The sequence below is a fragment of the Colius striatus genome, chromosome 3 (assembly GCF_028858725.1).
Source record: "Colius striatus isolate bColStr4 chromosome 3, bColStr4.1.hap1, whole genome shotgun sequence".
NCBI classification, from domain to species: Eukaryota; Metazoa; Chordata; class Aves; order Coliiformes; family Coliidae; genus Colius; species Colius striatus.
In genome coordinates, this window is record NC_084761.1 from 4,354,799 (window position 1) to 4,377,044 (window position 22,246).

The 22,246-nt window shown below is 37.4% G+C and overlaps 1 protein-coding gene across 11 annotated transcripts in view; it reads left to right on the forward strand.

Annotated features, from left to right (window-relative positions):
• RBFOX1 (RNA binding fox-1 homolog 1) overlaps window positions 1–22,246 on the forward strand; it is a 1,234,970-nt gene that overhangs the window by 1,091,087 nt on the left and 121,637 nt on the right. For 9 of the 11 annotated variants that reach the window (XM_061991822.1, XM_061991823.1, XM_061991825.1 and 6 more), the window contains one exon: window positions 5,293–5,535. In XM_061991822.1, coding sequence (XP_061847806.1) covers window positions 5,293–5,535 — 243 coding nt within the window. Of the gene's footprint in view, window positions 1–1,165; window positions 1,199–5,292; window positions 5,536–22,246 lie in introns of those variants that run through there. The other 2 variants (XM_061991828.1, XM_061991833.1) reach the window with 2 other exon arrangements.

The following is a 22,246-nucleotide window of genomic DNA, read 5'->3' on the forward strand; positions in this document are numbered from 1 at the left end:
TGGCTGTCTGATTCTTTGTGAAAAATTTGAAGTGGCTGCTTTTATTATCATTAATTGGGGAGTGCCAGCAACAAATCTGGAAGAATTACATTGCCATTTAAAAGAAATCCAACATACTCCGATTGGAATATAAGTGTAATGATAAATTGATGACTACTTTTCGGCTGTTCTGCCCACCCCTTTGAAGCTGAACACTTCTAAGGATAAATCTCATGTTACATGTCTGCCCTGTTTTTGAGTTCTTGTGTCAGTAGGCAGTCTGCAACAGATTGGCAATAGATATGTAATATTTGGGGCTGTCTATCTCTTCTTAGGTGGGGTTTTTTTTCCCCTTTATTATGTGATTTAATTAAAAGTTTAATCATTGTAAAACAATCTCCAGAGCATCTAGGAAAGTTCCTTCAATAGGGAAGCGTTAAGTTGCTTGAAGAGCCTCAGAACTAAACCTTGGAAGCATTTCTGAAATATTTCCTCTGCTGAGCAAGAGGCATGACATGAAATGCAACAAAAAAGGAAATAGTATTTCATTTGTGTGGAAAGATGAATCGCATTTAATCTAAAACAGGCTAGTTTCATGATGATAGCTTGCTTACTTGTGGAGTTCAGCAATTCTAAAATAGAAATCTTATTGGTATTAACTCTACCACATGTAGGACAAATTAATCAAATAGAAATGCACATATGTTACTGTACACAGTACAGGATCAAAAAGCCAAAGCCCTGGAAGTTTAGGGGAGTTTAACCTTGACTGTAGCAGTCTTAATTTCAAAAACAAAAACGTTCAGCTTCCAGCAACTTACATAGTAGCATTTCTAATGTTTTTTAAACAGCTATTAATGTAGTCAAGCTGTGTTTTTTCTTCTTCTGTGTGTAATCATCTGCTCAGTGGTGCACTCTATAACTAGTAGCAGGAGACAGAGGAGTGGCCTGCTGTGATTGATGGGGCGAGGCCCAGCAAACTGAAAGAGTCCCATCTGGATTAGGTTTTTGGAGCAGTCAGATGTTGAGAGGGAGGTCAGCAAGCTTTGCATTAGCTCCCCCTCCTTCAACACCCCTATCATCCACACTCATGCACGCATTACATTGCTCACACGCCCTCATCCATAATTGATGCTTGCTTTGGGCAGATGCTGTATGGCCTGGGACTAGAGCAGCTGCTAAGTTTATGGAGAATAAAGGGAGCAGGATGGTACAGCAGGTATTTTCACTTTTATTTTCACTTGAAACTCTTGATTTAAGTCCAGCCAGGGCACTTCTTCATAACCAGCTGCACCACTGCATGCAAGACTTGTAATACATGTTTTGTTGCTTAAGTCTGAAGGAAGGCAAACTACAGCGGTGATTATGTCTCTGCTGTGCTTGATATATCTAACCGAGCCATTCTTATAACCAGCAGGTTTACAGAGTAATGTTGCATTTTTCTTCTCTGTTTCCAAGCCCTAAGGGTATGATGCAGTTTGGCTCATTTAACTACAGTATGAGAAGCTTTCTCTAAACGTGAAATATCTCTTGCCAAAGAAACAAAATGCACCAAACAGAAAACAGAGTAAACCAGACAATAAACTGTTAGACTTCAAATACAGGCAAGCAGAAAGGTTTTCATTGAATACATTTTTATGCTGCAAATGTGGTTTTATAAAGGAACACCGCATAAGTAATGTTTTCTGTGCTCTGTCTCTTGTGTACAAACATAACAAGCTTGCTTTATTACGTTTTGACACTTTTCATGCATTTCTTAATTATGAAATCCTTTCAGAGCAGGAGATGCTGAAAAGGCACGTTGAGATGTGAGATACTAGCAGCATTTCGAATTCTAAGCTTTTCTTGGAGTGCAGTGATATATATGGAAAAGGAGCAACTTCACTTACCTACATCCTTGGAATGCTTTCTTTTTTTCTTCTTTAGAGTTCAACATTAAACTAGAAAGCAATAAATTTCATTTTATACACTGCCACGTAAAGCATATTTTTCAGCTGAAATGTGGTTTTCATTAAAACTCAGGCCAGAACATTTAGCAGAGCCTGACTGTCTGCCATCCTTTGTTCTTCTTTCTGTTGCCAACAACTACTTTATTAAAAACTATGCACAAAGTGAGCATTAAGAGGTCATTTAATCTTAAAGATACTTGGAACTGAGTCCGAAGGGACAACTTCTGTTTAGCCTCTCATGCCTAGGTTGTATTAAGCAATGTCTGTGTACTATCATCCACAGTTTTGAGATTACTGTAATACCTGAGTTCATAGGCTAATTTAGGATCAGTGTTTCGCATTGCTTTTAAGGCCATTTCATATTTTCAACCTAACACATGAGATATATTATTTCCTTTCTTCATTAGTTCACTGTTTCTTAAAGAGCACAATAAAGGAACGTTTTAGGTGATTTAACATTTTTTTTGTTCTTTAAGATCTATTCAAATGTATTTGACTGTTGTGTAGTCTGGGTTTCCATCAACCACATGGAGTACATATAAATGTGTGTTAGCTGACACTGCATTGTTCTTGATATAGAGTCATATTCTAAACAATAAGCAATTGGCTTGATGTCCATTTAAGTAGTCAAGAACATGTTTACTCAAACATGCTTTTATACCACATTGTAACACTGGGTCTATTGAATTATTTGTGAATCATAAATTCACACTGATTTAGTCGTTTTTTTACACCCCTAAAAAATTGAATGAATATGCAGTGCCTGGACTGATAATCTTGCATGCCAGTTTTCTACTCTGAGCATGATGCTGTTTGTTTGCTTAATATCAAGGCTGTAAATCCCTGTTAATGTGGAATTTCTATTTGAAAGAAAAAAAAACAACAAAAAAACAAACCCTGACAAAAACCAAGCCCCTGATCCTTCACTGTTTACTTATTAATGGGGTCTTGGTTATAAATAAGTGATTCCAACCTCAGCTTAGCAAGACTAGTGAAAGAAGAGTCTCAGCAATGTGAAGAGGCTGGAATTGCCAGTGCAGTTTGCCATTTTTATGGTGAATCTAAAAATGAATTGTATTGAGTTGCTGGTAAAAGTAATACAGAAGCTCAATCCTCTTAATTAAATATTAGCTGTAATTAGCATGGAGTGTGAATGCTCTGAATATTAATTAGGGTCTCATGGAACTGCTGTCAATGTTAATGGGAAACAGTGGGGGCTCTCGGCAACATCTGGTTTAGGACTTGAGGTAGTATAAAAGCCTTTAGATCAAATGCACCTGGACATATTAGCCCTTGGTCCCTTTGTTGCCATTATTGTTCTTTTTTAACAGCTGCTGACTCTAATGCCATGTTTAGCATCTGACATGAAGGAATAGCTTAAGGACCAACAGTAACCAGCTACTATGTTTCAAAGCCAGCATGGTGAAAATGCCTGTATAGGCAGAAGTTTGATTTGCTGTTCCTTTTCACCACTTGCTCAAGTCTTTCCTGAAATGGTTGATTAAAAGATATAAGGTCACCTGCCTTCCCATAAGTTTTAAAAATACTTTTCTAGCATGTAATAGATGTATCCAGTGTAGATTCCAGTCATTGCTGTTTTTTACTTCATCTGGATTTTTTAAAATAGTGGAAATCTTAGGTAAAAGAAATAAGGAATGAACCTTGTCATTTTACTATGAGGGAATGAGTATACATCTCCAAGATTTTTTTACCTCCACTTTTAAGAGGGACAGTTTCAGTGCAGCATTAACCTAGGAATAACTGTAGATATATGCAAATGAAACTTACTGGCTGAACCCTGTGAAGCAGGGAAGTGTCACTGTTTTCATTTTAACCACGGTAAATGTAAAAAAGGAAAGAAAACTGCTTGTTCAAGGCTGTGCTCTAAAATAGTAGCAGAAGTGAGATTAAAATTGGGGAGGGTTTGATGGCTGATGGAATGTTTTGATTTCTTAGGGCACATATAATACCTTTTACAAAGGAAAATTGTTTTTGTCCCTTCCAAGGCTGCCGTGTATCAAGCCTCATTCCCATGCTGTGATTTTTGCAAATTCTTAGAAGCTCTTGTGTTTAGAACCAGTTGAGGTCAGAGAACTGATGTCTCGAGAACTGATGTCTGAATTAGTTGAAATGAGCTGGAAATATCCTTAAATAGGAAGTGCAAAAGAATGTCTTTTATTTATCTAGCCTATTTTGAAATTAGGAAATTGAGGACTGATGAGCAGGTGTAAGCCAAACCCCTACACCAGTCCTGTGCAGGTATTTGTACATGTATTGGTGGGACAATGATGAAGCATTCTAAAGAGAAATTAAAGTTTTACTCATTTTTACATGACTTGGTTATTTAGAGGGATCATTTTGTGTTGTAAATCATCACATCCAAATTTGGGATAGTCCCTGCATTAATGGCTTGTAATGCTGTGTCATACACAGCATTATGTTTTATATAGGTTCCAAAAGATTGTTCAGTATGTTTCCTCCCCTAGAATTATTACTGTTTGGTCTGAGCAGAGAATTTAGAGGTCTCTAATGGATAAATTAACCTGCTCAAGTATCCTTTATTATATCAAACAGAAAGACATATCTATCTATAGAGAGATGAGGGCATTTGTTTTTAACTGTATAGGCTTATTGTAATATGGAAATGAAATACTATTGTCTTCAAATTTAAAGCTTTCAAAGTCCTTAAACCTATTTCTTTTGATAGCCAACAACATGGAATTGTCGGTTTGTGTTGAGATTTTGAACAGTCGTGTTTTTAGAATCAAACATTTAATATTTTGATTGCATCTCTTTGGGTTTTTTTTTTTGCATTTGTGGCATGCATTTGCCCAACACAGTGTACCACAAAGTATTTCTGAGTATCACATAGAGCATTATTTCCTATAAGTATTTTCAGTATATGATTATGCTAACAGTATACATACAAATCCTGCTCTGTAGGTAACATATTCTGCAATCTATAAGTCAGAATAGATCACAGACAGTGGGCTAAACTTATCAGAGCACTGATAGTTGCACTCAGTAGCCTTTGGAATAAACTGGGCTTTGTCCCTCTTCATTGTCTGAGTTGAGGCATTAGTTCAGGTAGATTTCACTGACCTTTCTGAGTTAAAGAATAGTCTACAGTTATCCAGAGAAGAGCAGATTTATTTGTCTAATTATAATGAGATATAATAAGGATAGCAAAATGGATTTAATTCAGATAAGAAATTTTCTTCTCAAGAAAGGACAACTGTCCCGTTTTCAGGCCAGCAATCTTAGCAAAATACTATCAGCACTGTCTGCATTACATGTGCAAGATTATTACATGTTTTATCTCACGCCACATTTCTTCTCCCTTTTCTTCATTTGATTTTTACAGGGTAATCAGGAAGCTACAGCACCTCCTGACACAATGGCACAGCCTTATGCCTCAGCCCAGTTTGCTCCACCTCAGAATGGTATCCCTGCAGAATACACAGCCCCACATCCTCATCCAGCTCCAGACTACACAGGCCAAACCACTGTTCCAGAGCACACGTTAAACATGTACCCTCCTGCTCAGACACACTCCGAACAGAGTGCAGCTGACACAAATGCACAAACTGTCTCCGGCACAGCCACAGTAAGTCAAGGTTACAGCTATTTCTAAAGCAGTATGTTTCAAGTTACATGTGTATTTATGGGTAACATTTATTCTTATGTTACACTTAATAGATTTGCACTTCATTTGTGTTAGGATTATTCCCCATTTCAAGGTCGAAAGTCTGTCAGAGTTTATCATTGAACTTGGAGTATATAATTTTGCTGCTTTTGGAGCCTCTGAGTGTGTGGAAGCTTTGTAGAATTTGGAGTTACTTTTTCTCTAGGATTAGACAGAGTTATTGCTAGCAAAACAGTGAAGCATATAACAAAGTTTGACTAAGTTCAATAGGTAAAATAAATTGCAAAAGAGTATTTGTAAGCATTAATTTTGAAAAGAAACCCCCACCCAGCCAAACCAACACAACCCCCAAACAGACTAATTTTGTTATTTTTAATGACTTCTGTATTTTTGACATTTAAGAGCAGTTTCTCGTGGATGTATTCATAGAAATTCCTTGTGGAACTGGATGAATGAGTATTGTGAAGAGCATGTCTGTAATGCTGTATTTATTTTCTAGAGAGCTTATTTGTGCAGCCATTACCAAAGTTGTGTGTGAATCTGTGCTCAACAGAGCAGAAATGATAGACTCTCCTGCTATTTGATCTGTATATGAAGTTTTAAATTGCCATGAGTTAGGCAAGACACTCAATGGGTGGCCTTACCTTGTAATTTAAGTCACAGATTTCACACGTTGATGGTTTAGTGCTTCATTCCTAATTCTAGAGTGGGACCCAATGTGTCCATTGCCAGCAGCTGGCAGATTTCTGAGACATCAGCCACCTGTGTTACATGTGTAGGATCTATCACAGAACAGACAGCATGCTGCGGTTTGAGCATGTGCTTGCAACATCTTTCCTACCTGTCCTCATCCTGCCCCAACCATGCTCTATGTACTTCATCTCACTTCCCTTCTTCCCCTGATATATATCCAACCTAAAGTTTCATGCATTAGGGCAAGGGGAAAGGGAAAGCGTGTTACCTTACATGAGTTGTTCTGAAGGTTAATGTTTAGTGCCATATCACTAGTTTTTTGTATAAGGATATGAACAAGAAAGAAAAAAACCAGCAAAAGTAGCATGTTTTTTGCTATTGTCGTGGAGTTGTCCTTGTGAATTAATTACACAGTTTTGTGGTTTATACAGTAAAATATTTATTTTTGGCTTGGTAATGTTCTATTGCCTTCATTGTCCCTTAGCTCTAATAATGTGAGAAGCTTGCAGTTGAAAAATCATCCTACTGGCTTACATTCTTTGCAGCTGCACAATGTCCCCTCTTGTTCATCTCTTTGCTAAGTTAAATTCCTGATTCTTTCCCACTTTTAAAATTTTCTTCCATAATGATTTTTTACTGTCTTCAATGTCTTGTTATCTGCCACAATCATTGGTTTAGAGCAGGAACCCTAAGTTGAATAGGTACTCCAGAAGAAATTGGATATAAACGAAGCACATAGTCCTTCCTACTCTCCCTGTCTCATTTGTTTATATAATCTTTTTATATTCTTCTATTTTTGCTTGCTCTTCTGACCACTGCTACCCACTGACTAGTGCACTGTGATGCCCAGCTCAGTCTTTTTGTGTTTTAAAGTTCTTGGTCCGTTTGCTGTTCAGTTCTGAAATACAAGACTGACGGTGCTAAAATCAATGGTAAAATACCCGTCGATGTGGATGGGACAGGAGCTCATCTCTCATCATTTATTGCTTTCAATTTACTGTGTTTCCTCACCTTTTTTTGATTTTTCAGTTTCAAGAAGTGTTAGTCTCTTTATTAGAGAAGCCAAGGATGTGTTTTTCCAACATTTTCCATGGCAAAGGCTGATGAAAAGGAATAGTTTGGATTGTCTTCATTGCCCTTTTTCTCCAAGTGCTCTACTCAGTCTCAGTTCGAGAAAATACAGTGGTTCCCTTGAAAATTTCTTGCTTCTGATATACTAATAGGCTTTGTTGCTATTTGATTTTGTATCCTTTACTACCTGCTCTTCTCATTTCTGTTTTACCATTCTAATATCCAACATATAATTTACCTGTCATATACTTTTTCCCTTCTGCTTGCACTTGGAGTGAATTTCCATTCTCTGAAGGATAACACTTCAATTCCACTAACCTTTTGTATTTGGGAAATACAGTATAGTTATTTGCTCTTTTTATTATGGATCCTTTCCTTGTCTTCCTGTTTACTTTCTTAAAGGAATGCACATAACTTTTTGAAGTAGCTCCCATGCTGTTTATAAAGAATTTGATTTCCTTACTTTTGACTTTGGAATGTTTTTGAGAAAAGTTTTTGTTTAGGGTTTTTTTTTTTTTTCCCCTTTAAATGTACTTTTTTTAAAAATTATAATGTGTATTGAAATTTGTGGATATTCCCTCCCTGGAGAACAATGCATTGAAAATGGAGTTTATAAGCAGCATATCTCTATGAATCTACATTGTTCAAAGTAGCATTATTGTTTAACATATTACTTACCAGTTAGTTTTACAATTTCAGTCAAATACCATTTGCACTGTTTAGTTATGTGTACCTAGATCTAAAATCTGTTATGCTGTCTCATTAGCACTGCACTTAATGCACTTTACAGGCATTATAAATAGGTATATGCAGATGGATCCCAGGCAGATTTGACGTGGGCTTTGTAACATTATGAGGCTCCAGCTGTGTACATCTCTCTGTAGGTTTAATAATATAAGTTTTTCTTATGAAAGAGAGCTTCAATAGCACTGTGTCAACATCGTAACTCCATGTGATCTTTATTGTTGAAGGAAAAAACCCCTTTCCAGTTCCTGCTAGTTCTTCTGAGTAGCTGGTTTCCAGTCTTAAAGAAATTTAAGTGAAACCGATGTGGGGACATTTTGTTTGTTTGGTAGGTTCCAACATTTTGACTTAATTTCCTTTTCGTAAACTATTTTGCGTATGAAGAATAACCAATTGATCAATCATTCACAAAAGAATCCTGTTGTGATTAATGAAGATTAGACAAGCTCTTGGAGGCAAGACCAGTGTTCAGATTTTTTTTATTCACATGTATATTTATTTACATGTGAAGCTGGATACAGCACTGAAAAAAATGACCATTCAAGTTTTGAAATATGAAGCTAATAAACTTATTCCACCTTGTAGAAACACTAGCAGAAGTGACTTAACCTCAACCACGAAGGACTTTATCTAGCTGAGGCTTCACACATACCCTGGTTTTCTCTGTGTGTCCCAGTTTTTTACTTTTAGCTGAAAGACTCACTCTAGCTTCAGCTCATATTGGGTCTAGTGCCACCTTAAACCCTATTAAGACACAAATAATAAAGGTAAAAATATAAGGTTCCATGCAACTTCCCTTGAATCCTTTGCTGCAACACAGACTGTGACCCCAGCCCAGCTGGAACCGCTGTCAGCATCCCTATTTGCTGCAAACTGAACAAGATTCCAATCCTCAGTTTTATTACAGGTTTGCAATTTCATGCACAGGAGAGTGCCATTAATATAGAAAGTCTAAGGACTATATTTCCTTATAGTGAGAGTAGAATCTATAGGCTGGAGTAAAGGTTTCCTGTATTGTCTTTGGTCTTTCAGAGCCTTTCAAAACACGCATAAAATAATATGAAGACAAAAAGACAGTGCTTGAAAATGACTTTGAGTTGGTGCAGGGCATTAATGAATACACCTTTAAGGAGTATACAGTATTTTCTATATGCTATGAAACCAGACAAATCTGATCAGAGGAGAATGTATGCTTTTCTTTTGACTTAAACTGAAATATTTTATTGAGAAGTTAATAGGAAAGGGTCCTTTTTTTTTTTTTCTCTTGGATTTTACTTTCTATAACAAAACATTGCACAAACCCTTTCATACCTTGAGCTTCTCCAGGGAGCACACATAATATCTGAATATAATGCTCTAGGAATCTTTTATTGCTTGTTACACTGACTTTCTGGGGATTTCCAACTGATTTGGGCATCTACCCTGTCAAAAACCATGCCATTTTCCTTACACTTCTCTGTAAGTTTAATTCCAAAGTTGTTTTCAATTAAGAAAGAACATTTTCTTGCTTGCTTTTGCTTGAATTCACTAACAAGCAAGTTGGAAAATGCAATTAAGGAGTACAGAAAGTTCTGATGTTAAGATTTTACTTTTCTGCATGTTGTGCTTAACTACTTCAAATGCACATTCAATTAGCAGTGAAGATCTAGGAATACAAATGCTCTTATACTTACAAAAGGGTTTTTTTCTCAATGAAATGTTTTAATCTATTATTTGGATAAAACTGTGCGAAAGAGTATTCTGTTAGAGTAAGTACTGGACATAAGAGGTGCTTAGATGGTATTTATCAGGAATGCTAATTGTATTTTCTTGCTATGAAATGAGAAAATGTACAGGATGAAAGGGAATTAAATGTTTAAAGATTTAGCTGAAATAGGATAAAATCTTCTGTAGGTAATAATGTCAAAAGTTATTCTGGGTCTTCTCCTAATAATATGGTTTTCATCTTTTTTTGGATCAATATGTATATTTAAATTTAATCAAGTAAGTAGTCCATCTGAGTTTATGCATAATCAATACTCATTTAGTACTGGGTTATTTAAGTGCTGGTACACTTCTGGAATTGCCAAACATGCTTTTAGTCAGTAACAAAAATAGTAAATTGCTTCTGTCAAGATGGATGGGTCAATGACAAGTGCATGGTAAAAGTAACATGCCTGATTTTGCAGAGTGCTTTAAATAACTACGTATTCAAGTATTAAGTAAGACATTTGGTCTTTTTAGGAAACATGAAATCAACTTTTACCTGTGTACATTTGTATGCTAACATATTGTACATATCTAGCTCCAAGAGCGAAACCTGTTCAATGTTTGAGGTTTTTCACGCACAATTTCTGTGATGACAGTGGGAGATTAGTATGTAAAAACAAAAGGCATTAATTGGGCTTGTGTAGGAAAGCAGATAATAAATAGTAAAGGAAACGTTGTTTCTCTAGTGTTTCCTATTCAAAATGTATTATACTAATAGTGGAAGTAAATGTGTGTGTATAAAGAAATATTCTGCTCTAAACTTAAGTCTAGTTTTGCATCAGAGAGAAGTTGAGATTATTGTGCATTCTTTCTGCCTTGGACTGTGACTTCACTGGATTTCACAAGCTGGAAGACCTTGATAAGTTGCATGCTTAGATGGGAGTCCTTGAGGGAAAACGCAGTACATTTGGAGGAGTGTTGGTAATTCAGTGCATAGTGCTTTTGTCTCTAAGGTGGTTCTGGATCAATCCCCAGCATGGTATTATGGCAGGCAGTGTTAAGTCCTGTAGGAGACATGCAGGGCTGAGGTGCGAGTTGTCTGTGATCATTGATGATGAGCTGGTTTTTGCATAATTGAGGTGCTATGGCTAAATTTCAACTTGATTACTACCACCATTTCTCCTGTGACATCCACTGAACTTGATACACTTCTGTGTGAAAATAATTCATCTATTAGATACTAGATGTCCATTGTTACAGTTGCCCTGCTTTACCCTGATGGTTTCTTTTCCTGGTATGTTTATTTTCTGCATTCTTTAGTCATTTTACAGAGGCCATTTCTGCATCTACGGATTTGTGATCTCTGAATTGTGTGGAATTCTGTGATCTCTGGAATCTAAGGATTAGTGATATTCTGGACAGAGAAATTAGTTACCATATTGAATGTTGGTTGTTCTAGAGAAGATTTGGGTTTTTTGGTACTGCTTTCTCTGTTGTACTTTTCTGGTGAGAAAACTGACAGTAGTGGATATTTGTAGCAAAGTAAGTTAGGGCATTATCTAAGCCTGCAGGTGTTCTCTGCAGAATAGTCCACTGCAGAATATTTCTAATCTTTATTAGCTCTTTTTCCCTGCTTTATTCTTCAAGTTATTGGTAAAATTGATTGTGATTTTTTTCCCCTTTCTTTTCTCCCTCATGCTTAGTTCTTTTCCTCCTATTTTATTCCCGGTCTGTACTTTGTGGTTGTGAGAACAACAAAGTTCTCTGTAATTTGCTGGTTCACTGGTGTAATTGTGGTTGTGTCTGTCAGCCTGGAGGTAAACTTCCTTGAAGTCCAACATACTAAGTATATTTTAGTGAATGGGGCACTTTTCAGCCCTGCTGAGCTCTGCTAATGTTGTCCTTGTCTCTGAATAGTCTGGTTTTGACTAGTAGATTTTCACAGGAATGTGAATCCTGGAACTGCCTCTCATGGCTCAGGAAGAAAAAGTGGCTAGTTTGCCTTTGTGTGTAGTTCTGCCTGGAAAGCAGGCAAAGCAGAATTATGGTGCAGATAACCATGTCAAATCATTTCTCTAAATTATGGCAATCAGAGGGCTCTGTTCCCATTGCAGAGGAGCCAGGAACTTTTCGCCATGAAGCAGTTGTCCTGCAAGTCAGATTTCCCCATGAATCAATGACTCAGTTATTATTCTATTCCAGTTCCATAATTTTGTCTATAGGTGTTTGCTACCTGTATTCTAGGTAGTTGATAATAGGTTAGCAATTGTTACAGCAGTGTTTATTCATCTAAATCACACCCTGCTAGTGAAGGCTATTGTACCAGATATTTCATTTGTAATACCTATTTGATCCCAACTGCTAGGCAAAGAAAATATTTTGAGGAGCTTTTCTTCAAGACCCTGAGTGCTTCAGGGCTACAGAAACAAGCAACCTGGTCCAGCTGCTAGTCCATGGGGAAGAGATGAAAACTGACATCCCAAATAGATAACATAACGCTGTACTAGTTTGGTAAGGCACATAATGATTTGTCATCATAGGTATAATTACTTCTAAGAGGCTTTCTTCCTGAGAGCCCTGTGTGTAAACTTTGTAACTATGCTCCAAATACATTTCTTTGCTTATGCTAAGGAATAGCAGGAGGATATTGCTCACTTCAGCAGCTGTATGTGTCAGTGCATGCTCTAAAGTAGATTTTTCTGAAGGATACACAGAACCTTAACCTGACTGTTTTCTAAGATACCATTTTGAAAGCATCTGTAGACTTTGTTGTTTTCCCTGGTATAATCACTTCTCTTTTCCTGTGTTGCTGAGTTAACTTAGGTTTTGCTCCCAGAAAGTACTTGTCATTCTGTGAGTGGGTATCTGGTGTGAGGAGAGCAGCTGTTAATCTGCCAGCTAATTGTGCCACTGCCTGCATATCAGCATGTCAGTGTTCTGAAATCTTGGTAACTGATCCTCCTGATGTGGGTATCACTTAAGCTTCTTTATCCTTTTGATTCTCATAGCAGGAAAGGATTGTAAATGTTGTATGAAGACATAAAATATGTTATTCTGAAGTTTTTTTGAGATATTGTGATTTTTAACTTCCTTATGAGTTTGAGTGTTCAGTGAAGAAAAGCTGGAGCTCTTCCTCAAAACTAAAAAAATCCACCCAGGGATGATGCTCTGTTATCTCTAGCCATGTTTACTCATACATATTAGTTGAATGCCATTGAATACCCCTCTGACTATACATTGTGGGGCAGATTAACAGTTCTTAGATCATGAGCAGGTCATTCCAGCCAGCTGTAAGGCAGGTTTAAAGCACAAAGCGTGGCAGAGGTCTTTTCAATCACATTGTCAGCCAGGAATGGAGTCATATTACTCCAAGAGTTTCTTCTAAAAACCATTATCAATTAATCTCTGATCTGCCAAGCTGAATCAAGCAATTCAATAATGTCAGATTTTCTTCCTGCTTGGCCCTGAAAGAGTTAACAACACAGTGAGTTCTTCAGTTTTCTTATACTTTATATCGTCTCTTGGGCTCTTTACTTCTCTGTACCAATTCTTTTACATGTTACGTTATTGACTTTTTCTTCTTGCTATGCAGTCGAAGTAGCTGTGGCATCCAAATGCCTTGCCTGTACTTTAGGGATTCTGATGTATTGAGAAACACATTTGTTGTACATTCTGCTGAATAAACTGAGCACAAATTTAAAAGGGTCTCTTGGTATGATGAAATAGCTAATTACTACTTATTTTGTATTTGACCTGCATCTTTGCTTCACGTTATAACATGGTAATTAAAATTGATCCTTATCAGGGAGGTTTGGGGTTTTTTTGGTGAAAATTAGCTCTCATTTTCACTAAATACAGGAGTAGCTGTGCTAGGTTAGGTAAGACTAATGGTGTTTTCCATCCTCTTGTAATTGTCATGCAAACAATAGTTAATTGTTTGCAAATTTAGCAGAAGTTGCTGATGCCTCTCTCCACCAACTCTTTGTAATTGCAATATACACTTGTAGAATGCCTGAAGTAGTTGGTGCAGTGACATGAGAAGAATATGCCTATATGTTCTTGGTTAACCAGCAGTGTACATAGATCCTTGCTTGCAAGAACCTGGTGCTCTCTAAGAGATGTCAGAATGGTCAGGTAGCACAGGTGGAAGGAAGATTGTCAAAGTTTGTAGCTAAAGATGTGAAGATGATCTGCATAGGCTTCTTCCCCCTTTAATCATAAGGCTGAGTTTCTGTTAATGTGATATTCTTTGCACAAGATTACACAGAGCTACACTTACTCTCTTGTATGACTACACATGGGTCTCAATTAAAGATGGTTTAGTGGATTATTACCTCCAACCCACCCCTGAGAATGTATTTTTTTCAAATCCTATTTGTACTCTCAAGTTTCCATTCCTCTCCCACACACATATACCTACCCACAGAATAACTTTAATTAAATGTTACTCATGTATGGGCTGACTTACTCCTTCTCCCAGCTTAATCTGTTCCCTTTCTAGGGACAGTACAAAAGAGTGACCTGATTGAAGCATTTAACTTATCATTCTGTCAATATTAGACAGTAGTGAAGCACGTCAATCTATCTCGGCTTAACCTGCAAGCAAGTGAATCCATCTGTAAGTTGAAGCTGTTTTATGGTCTACCAGTGATGTGACAAGGCGAAATACACATCACAGGCAGAAGAAGACAGGGGACAATTTTCTTATTAACTAGATTCACATTCAGGAAATCGTTAGAAGTTCTTCCTTTCAGACTTCACTGGAAGAGGAATTAGACCGATGCACATTGTTCATCTTTCTGTGATATACAGAAAGATTCCGGAGGTCATTTTAAATTGTACACATCTAGACATTACATTGCCAATAATTTCTGAATTGTAGAAATTCCACATAAAGAAATAAGTAAGAATAACTTGGTTTTGTTCTATCTTGAATAAATCCTACATATATATGGCAATTTCTTTACAAAAGTATGATAAGATGTGGTGGATTGACCCTGGCTAGATACCAGGTGCCTACCAGAGCCCCTCTATCACTTTCCTCCTCAGCTGGATAGAGGAGAGAAATTATAACAAAAAAGTTTGTGGGTTGAGATAAGGACAGGTAGATCACCCAGCAATTACTGCCATGGGTAAAATAGACTCAACTTGGGGAAAAAATAATGTATTAACAGTCAAATCAGAGAAGAATAATGAGAAACAAAGCTAAATCTTAAAAATACCTTCCCTCCACCTCATTCTTCCTCCCAGGTTTAACTTTACTCCCAGTTTTCTTTACCTTCTACCCTCCAGCGGCACAGCAGGATGGGGAATGATCAGTTCATCACACATCATTTCTGCTGCTCCTTCATCCTCAAGGGGAGGACTCCTCACATTCCCTCTGGCCCAGTGTGGAGTCCCTCCCATGGGAGACAGTTCTCCACCAGTTTTTTCCAATGTATGTCTTCACAACCTGGTGCTGTGTGTCACTGCCATGGGTGCAGTCCTTCGGGAACAGACTGCTCCAGTGCAGACTTCCCCACAGGGTCACAAATCCTGACAACAAACCTGTTCCACTGTGGGTTCGTCTCTGTTCACAGGTCTTGCCAGGAGTCTGCTCCAGCATGAGCTTCCCCTTGGGTCACAGCCTTCTTTAGTGCATCCACAACTGGTGTGGGGTCCTCCATGGGCTGCAGGTGGGTCTCTGCTCCCCCATGACCTCCATGGCAGCAGGGGCAGGGCCTTACCATGGGAATCTCTTCCTCAGTGCCTGGGCACCTCCTCACCTCCTTTGCTGACTCTGATGTCTGCAGAGTTGTTGCTTTCACATATTCTCACTTTCCTTATCAGCTGCAATTGCTGTCACACAGCAGCTTTTCCCCCTTCTTCATTATGTTAGCCCAGAGGTGCTACCACTGTCACTGACACCCCTGGATCAGTGTTGGCCAGTGGTGGGTCTGTCTTGGAGCTGTCTGGCATATGCTGTCAAACATGGGGGAAGCTTCTAGCAGCTTCTCACAGAAGTCAGCCCTGTAGCCCTGCAACTGCCAGAACTTTGACACACAAACCTAGTACTGATGGAAACAGGAAACTACAGGTCAGGATACTTGCTGCACTTTGATGACGACCAGAACAATGGCATTTTTTTGAACTAGTTCTACTGGAAGATAAGAGTGCAGCTAGGAGATCTACTCAAGCCATTAGACTATGGGAGATAGACTTTGGGTATGAAAACACGTACACCTTTGTACTGTAAACTGCAGGTAACATATTTAAAACTACTAGTGAACCTGAACTTTTTAGTATCTGATTTTCTGATTGTAATGTAAACATCACTGTTTAAATAAAACTTTCTTGTTATTCTTATTACTATGCTTTTCTGATTTGAAGCAAAAATCACTTTCAAATCTATTTAAAATATCAATAAATTAGATCTTAAATATATACAGAGATCAGTATCTTACTTTTTAATATTCAGGTACTCTTTAAAGTAAATTTACTCTTTGTGTCGTAGGCTTTGTTCGCAGTAAAAGCAGTTTATAGTTTACAGTTGAATCTTGTAGCTAGACACTATTTAAAGTAATGTAGACATTTGATAATTTATTTAAATATCCATTTATAGTAGAATGTCTCTACCAAAATGTTACATGTAGTTCTTCCACATCAAAAGCAACCTCTTTGTTTTGTTTCTCTTTCAGAAACCTACTTAGTTGTTCTGTATAAATTTGACTTTCTTTCATGCTGTTATGTGAGCAGTTGTTGACTTCAGAAAAGATAGTCTCAGCTGATTGAAGTATAAATTAATCTTATTGGAAGCTGTTTTGAGATGAGTAGTTGTGCTTTTTGCTTATAGCATTAAAGGTGAAACATTCAGTTCCCTTGTTAGCACTGCAGGGATAGAGGGTAGATATTTCTTAATATATACACAAAGTTTTATATACATATGTAAAATAATTGCTAATTTTCAAAAAGAATTGCATGAATGCAAACCCTGCCTCTCCTTTTGCTGTTTTCTTGCCTGCTTTTAGTCCTTGTGTGCATTGTAGTTGTTTATCTTCCATTTCATCTTTTTAACGGTTCTCTTTTTACAATCTCATTCTGTTTTTCAATATGCCTTGTCTCTACTTCCTGTTTCTTTCTAATTTTTACTCATTCTGAGATTATCTAGTAATTTACTTCCATTTTCCCCACCCAGTAAGAGTTTCAAAGCCATCTACCATTGATTCTAATATGGCATGGAGGGAATATATTAGTCTTCTGACGGGAATAGATAGTCAGTATGAAGAACATACAGTAATTCTCTGATCTTTCTGTATCTAGATTGCTGTATCTTACTAGTTCTAGATCCTTTTTCAGGTGGTATCTCACAAAGTTGCATTGCAGTACCGGGGGATTGTGATGCTAAAAGACACTTCAGGCCATCTACTACTCTTACTTAAAGGGGCTTTTGGCATTTGCATTTCCAGCAGAGATCTGCTTATACCTCAGGCTTTTTAACAATTACCACTGCCACTAATCTTCTCTTCCATTTCTGCCTCTGAACTACAGAGTCCTACTGCAGTATATACGTTCTGAGATGCCCATTTCATACCCTGATTTGCATGGAACAAGAATACGTAAATGTGCTTCTCAGGTCCTTCACAGCCACAGCAATGAGTTCTGTAAGAATGCGGGTGAGAGAAGGAGTTTAAAAGGGATGGTATGACACCTTCAGCAGGGTAGACAAGACTCCCTGTTTATGCAACAGAGGACTTGCTGTGCTTTGTTTGCTTTGGATTGGAATTAAAATAGTTTTATTCACTGATGTTTTTAAGAAAAAGGCAACAGAATGTCTTCTGAATCAACCAGAAGAGGGAAAATATGATTACAATTGTCTTTTCTATGCTTTTGGGGTTTTGTTGCTGTTATAAAAAGTGCATCAAAAGATGTCAACTATTTAATTTAATAAGGATTGACATAAGTTCCATCTGTTCCAGAACAGTATCTAAATATTTGATTGGAAAACAATGTGTGTACAGACACTGCAACATACTTCAGACATGATCACCCAGATAACCAGAAAGATCTAAGTCTGTCTATGCTAATTAGCATTTGCAGATGAAGCTTCTGTAGTGGTAGATTTAGTTAATAAAAGATCTTGTGGGTTATAAGCACATACTGTGTGAGATCAGAGATGTCTATAAAACTGAATGGAATCCATGTAAATCTGCTATTTTTGAGTTATAATAATGCTGGGGCACCTAATGTTGCTTTTAATATTGACATGATATATTTTATAATACGTTCCTATTACAAATAATGTTATTGTATTGCTGCCGTTATTTAAAGAAATTTATTGGCAAAAACATAGTTATATAGTCTCAAATCTACTTAAAATGTTTAAAAGTATTAATCTTAACATGAAAAGAGGTTTAAAAAGAAATTCTCTGGCTTTCCACTTATATCAAAGGAAAATTAATAGTTTAGACCAGAGAAATTTGCTTTTAGCTTGTGCATTGCTTGCAAGTGTAGCAGTTCTGTTACCTCTTTGCTCAGTCCTTATTCATTTAGCTTTAGGGCTATAGAAATGCTTCAGTTGTGCTGAGAAATATGATTTCTTATGGACACATTCCTTTTGCTGTTTTTTCCTTTCTTACATAATTTTGAAGTACAGTGTTAACAAATATAATCAAGCAAATGCCAAATTTCACCTCTGAATATTTTTATTTCCTTGTTCTTTTATGTTGGCTATTTGATTTTATTTTATTTTAATTTATTTTTAAAGAAAAACTGGCAATGACAGGTGGTAAACTGTCCTAACCTGGAGCAACAGAAATACTGAAGCTTGGTTTTTCAGATATGAATGTCACTTATCCTCTTTTTAATAAAGAATGTATTCCAGTTTTGACAGTGCACTTAGGGTAAAAAAAAAAAAAAAGATGATGTTAAAAAGTTAAGGATAGAAAAGAGAAAAATGAGATGAAAAGATTTGAAGCAAAGTGAGATACACCAAGAAGAGTGTGGCCAGCAGGTCAACGGAGGTCAAGGAGGTTCTTCTTCCCCTCTACTCTGCCCCGGTGAAGCCTCATCTGGAGTATTGTGTCTAGTTCTGGACTCCTCAGCTCAAGAGGGACAAAGAACTTCTGGAGAAAGTCCAGCGAAGGGCCACCAAGATGATCAGGGGACTGGAACATCTTTCATACGAGGAAAGGCTGCGGGAACTGGGGCTGTTTAGTCTGGAGGAGATTGAGGGGAGATCTTATTAACATTTATAAACATCTGAAGGGTGGGTGTCAGGAGGTTGGGACATCCCTTTTTTCTATAGTAGCTAGTAACAGGACAAGGGGTAATGGGATGAAACTGGAACACAAAAAGTTCCACTTAAACATAAGAAAAAACTATTTGACTGTTCAGGTGAGGGAGCCCTGGCACAGGCTGCCCAGAGGGGTTGTGGAGTCTCCATCCTTGGAGGTCTTCAAGACCCACCTGGACATGTTCCTATGCAACCTGATCTAGGTGACCCTGCTTCTGCAGGGGAGTTGGATTAGATCTCTAAAAGTCCCTTCCAACCCCTACCATTATCTGACTGATTCTATGAAAGTGAAAAATTTTTAAAGTCATGAGCTTCAAATACATTAATTACAATCAGTGGGGCCTTTAGGAGGCTTGCTTAAATTTCTGAGGTTTAAAAGTTTCTTTCTGACTTACAAAATCAAAAAGTTGAAAGTTGGAAGGGTGAGCATGAGGGGTCTGTAAGTTACTAGTGTTCATAACTGAATAGAACTGCTCACACATTATTAGATTCAGGAATAAATACTTTCATATTGGGGTCCTGTGTTTCAGCAGAGCTGCCAAATTGAATACGTGACAAGATTTTACCTTTAATACAAGCTGAGGGATGACATTTTGAGTTATATGCATTTGCTGAGGTATTTAAAGTTTTGATTTGAAGGTAATCTTTAGCATATAGTGCAGGCTCCAGTCCTTGTACAATTGCTGAAGTTAACATGGAGACTGGCAGTATAGGCACTTGTGAAATGGCTCACGCATGCACTTTCACACCAGCATGAAGTGTTGCTATTGGTGTCTTCCTGTCTCCAGCAAGTAGTTCCAATTTTAGAATCATCTTCCTGTCATTTTTGAGCTAGACTCCCTCTTTTCTTTCTTTTTTTTCCCCCAGTGACTTGAAAGTGTTGCAGATCCATTCCTTTTATCTCTCTGTTCTCTCTCAAAAGAAACTTGCAGTCATTTCCCACGTTACTTCTCTTTTTTCATATACAGCAAAGTCAACTTTCCAAAGGTTCTAATGCATTTTATGGACAAAATATGTTCAATCAAAGGTACTGCTGTCTGAATCACTGATTCTGTTCTGTGCTTTCTAATGGAAAGAACCAAGTTTTTCCTCTTTTCATTATTGTTACAGCAAGAGATATTTCTGCTTTCATCACAGGTGTGATTTATTTGTTTGGTTGATTTTTATTTTCAACTGCATACTTTCAAGACAGCAAATATATAGTATCTCAGGCTCCTGTGTGTCCACCTTAGCCCAAAGCATCTGATTTTTCTGCCTAGGACTTTTATCTAGATGCTTTTTGAAGACTTTGGGATATTTGTCTGGCATTTTTCAAAGTTAAAATTCCCATATGGATCGATTACATGCCTAAAGAGATCACATATATACTCACTGTGTGTTAAATGATATAGATGATGTTAATAATCCTAACTATGCATGTGTAGAAAGTCTTGTCTACAGTAATAAGAAGTCATTCTGTATATCACATTTCTGATTGAGAACTGTGGGGCAGTTTTACTAGTCATGTATGTCCTGGCCACCCTCTATATCAGACTGTCTGAAATCATTAGCCATTTCATATCTCTATAGACAATCATTGCAGGTAGTAAGCTGCCTCTAGTCTCAGTACCTCCAGTTTCCTTAACCTAAACGCTTGCAGAGGTCCAGATTTGAGTAGCTTTCTAATTAATTGAATTCCTGATCTGACATGCTGATTTGACACTTTTGGGATGCTGATTATTTATATCTGTTACCTTTACAACCAGCTAGCTAGCAAGCATCATTTAGAAGTCTGATATTTTGCATTTCTCTTGAACTTACTGCATCCTATGCTTTTAATCCTTTTGTCTTTACTGGAAAGGAAGGAGAACTCGTTCCTGAGTATTTAATCTTGTATATTCACCTATCTCTCTATAACCAGCTATTTTATTCCTTGTAAAAAGGTACTTTGTCACAAGTAAAATGAGAAATTTTGGTTCAAGATAGAGCTACTCATTGTTACTAAAGACATTCACATGCAATTTACTGCATGTATAGCATAGCCATTCCACAGAGTAGTCAAGTTTAGACTAGACCTGACTCTGTTTTACACTTTGCAGTTTAATGAGCATTACAAGCATACTCCACTCTCTTCTGGAAAGCTGTGTGCCCTCAGGTATAAATGTTCTTGCTGTTGGGACCAAAAAGAGGGGAGTGAAGCTGGCTGGTGGTATGTTTGTTGAAGTAACAAACCAGGTATTTACTATGAGTAATTGTTCTCAGCCATAGAATTTTCAGGTGAAGAAATAGGAATTAACTAGAAAAATCCGAGATGTAGTTGAAAGTACTAATCCTCTGGAGATGCTTTGTAACCCCTTTGTAGCCCTAATGAAATGCAGCTATCAAGTGTAGTGTTTGCTCAGCAATTCTTCTGTAATAGTAGATATTTCATGCCAAGCATTATTTACATTATTTACAGGTGGTCTCTTTGGTAAATTGAATAGTGCCCAGGTGATAAATATTTGCTGTCGCATATGCTCAAATACCTTTGGACTTTGACCTTTTTCTGATAAATTTTGTGAAGATAATATCCTAGCTCAAATTTAGGTCAGTTTTATCACAGAGAGAAAGAGCTTTGAGAGTTATGAGGGCTTGAAGGGTTTTTTCTTTGTTTGCATGAATCTTATCCCTGTAGTCATGAATTCACTGTCCTCTCTTTCATAGTAAAGGCTGAGTGGGAGATACACAAAATATCTGAGGCTGATGTTAATGCTGCAGGAATATAACAGGAGAATTCAGTGTTGCACTTTACAAGGTTGTTGGTGCTGATGAATTACCTTGCCATAGAGATGTAAGCAATGCTATGAAACCTTGCTGTGGTTCTTTTCCTCATAGAGATGTCACAGTGACTGAAGGAGGATGTATGACATGCCACGTTACTGCCTTAGGACCAGAATGTGTTGTCTGCTTTGGTGCAGCTGAGGAACTAAGGGGTTTATGTTATTATCAACTTGTCTGGGCAAAAGGCAATCTATTAGTGCATTATAGGGCTGCTCTAGTCTGATTTTGAATGCAAGGCAACCCCTCATTGTTTTCTCTAAAGTTTTGGATGTTTTATCACGTGGTGATTCCTTCTATAAGGAAAGTTGAATTGCATTTCCTGTCACTCCTGTTGTTCAGCACAAAACAATTTGAGACAGAGAGCTAACAGAGTTGTGACGTCAAATGGTAAATGTATTTCCTTCT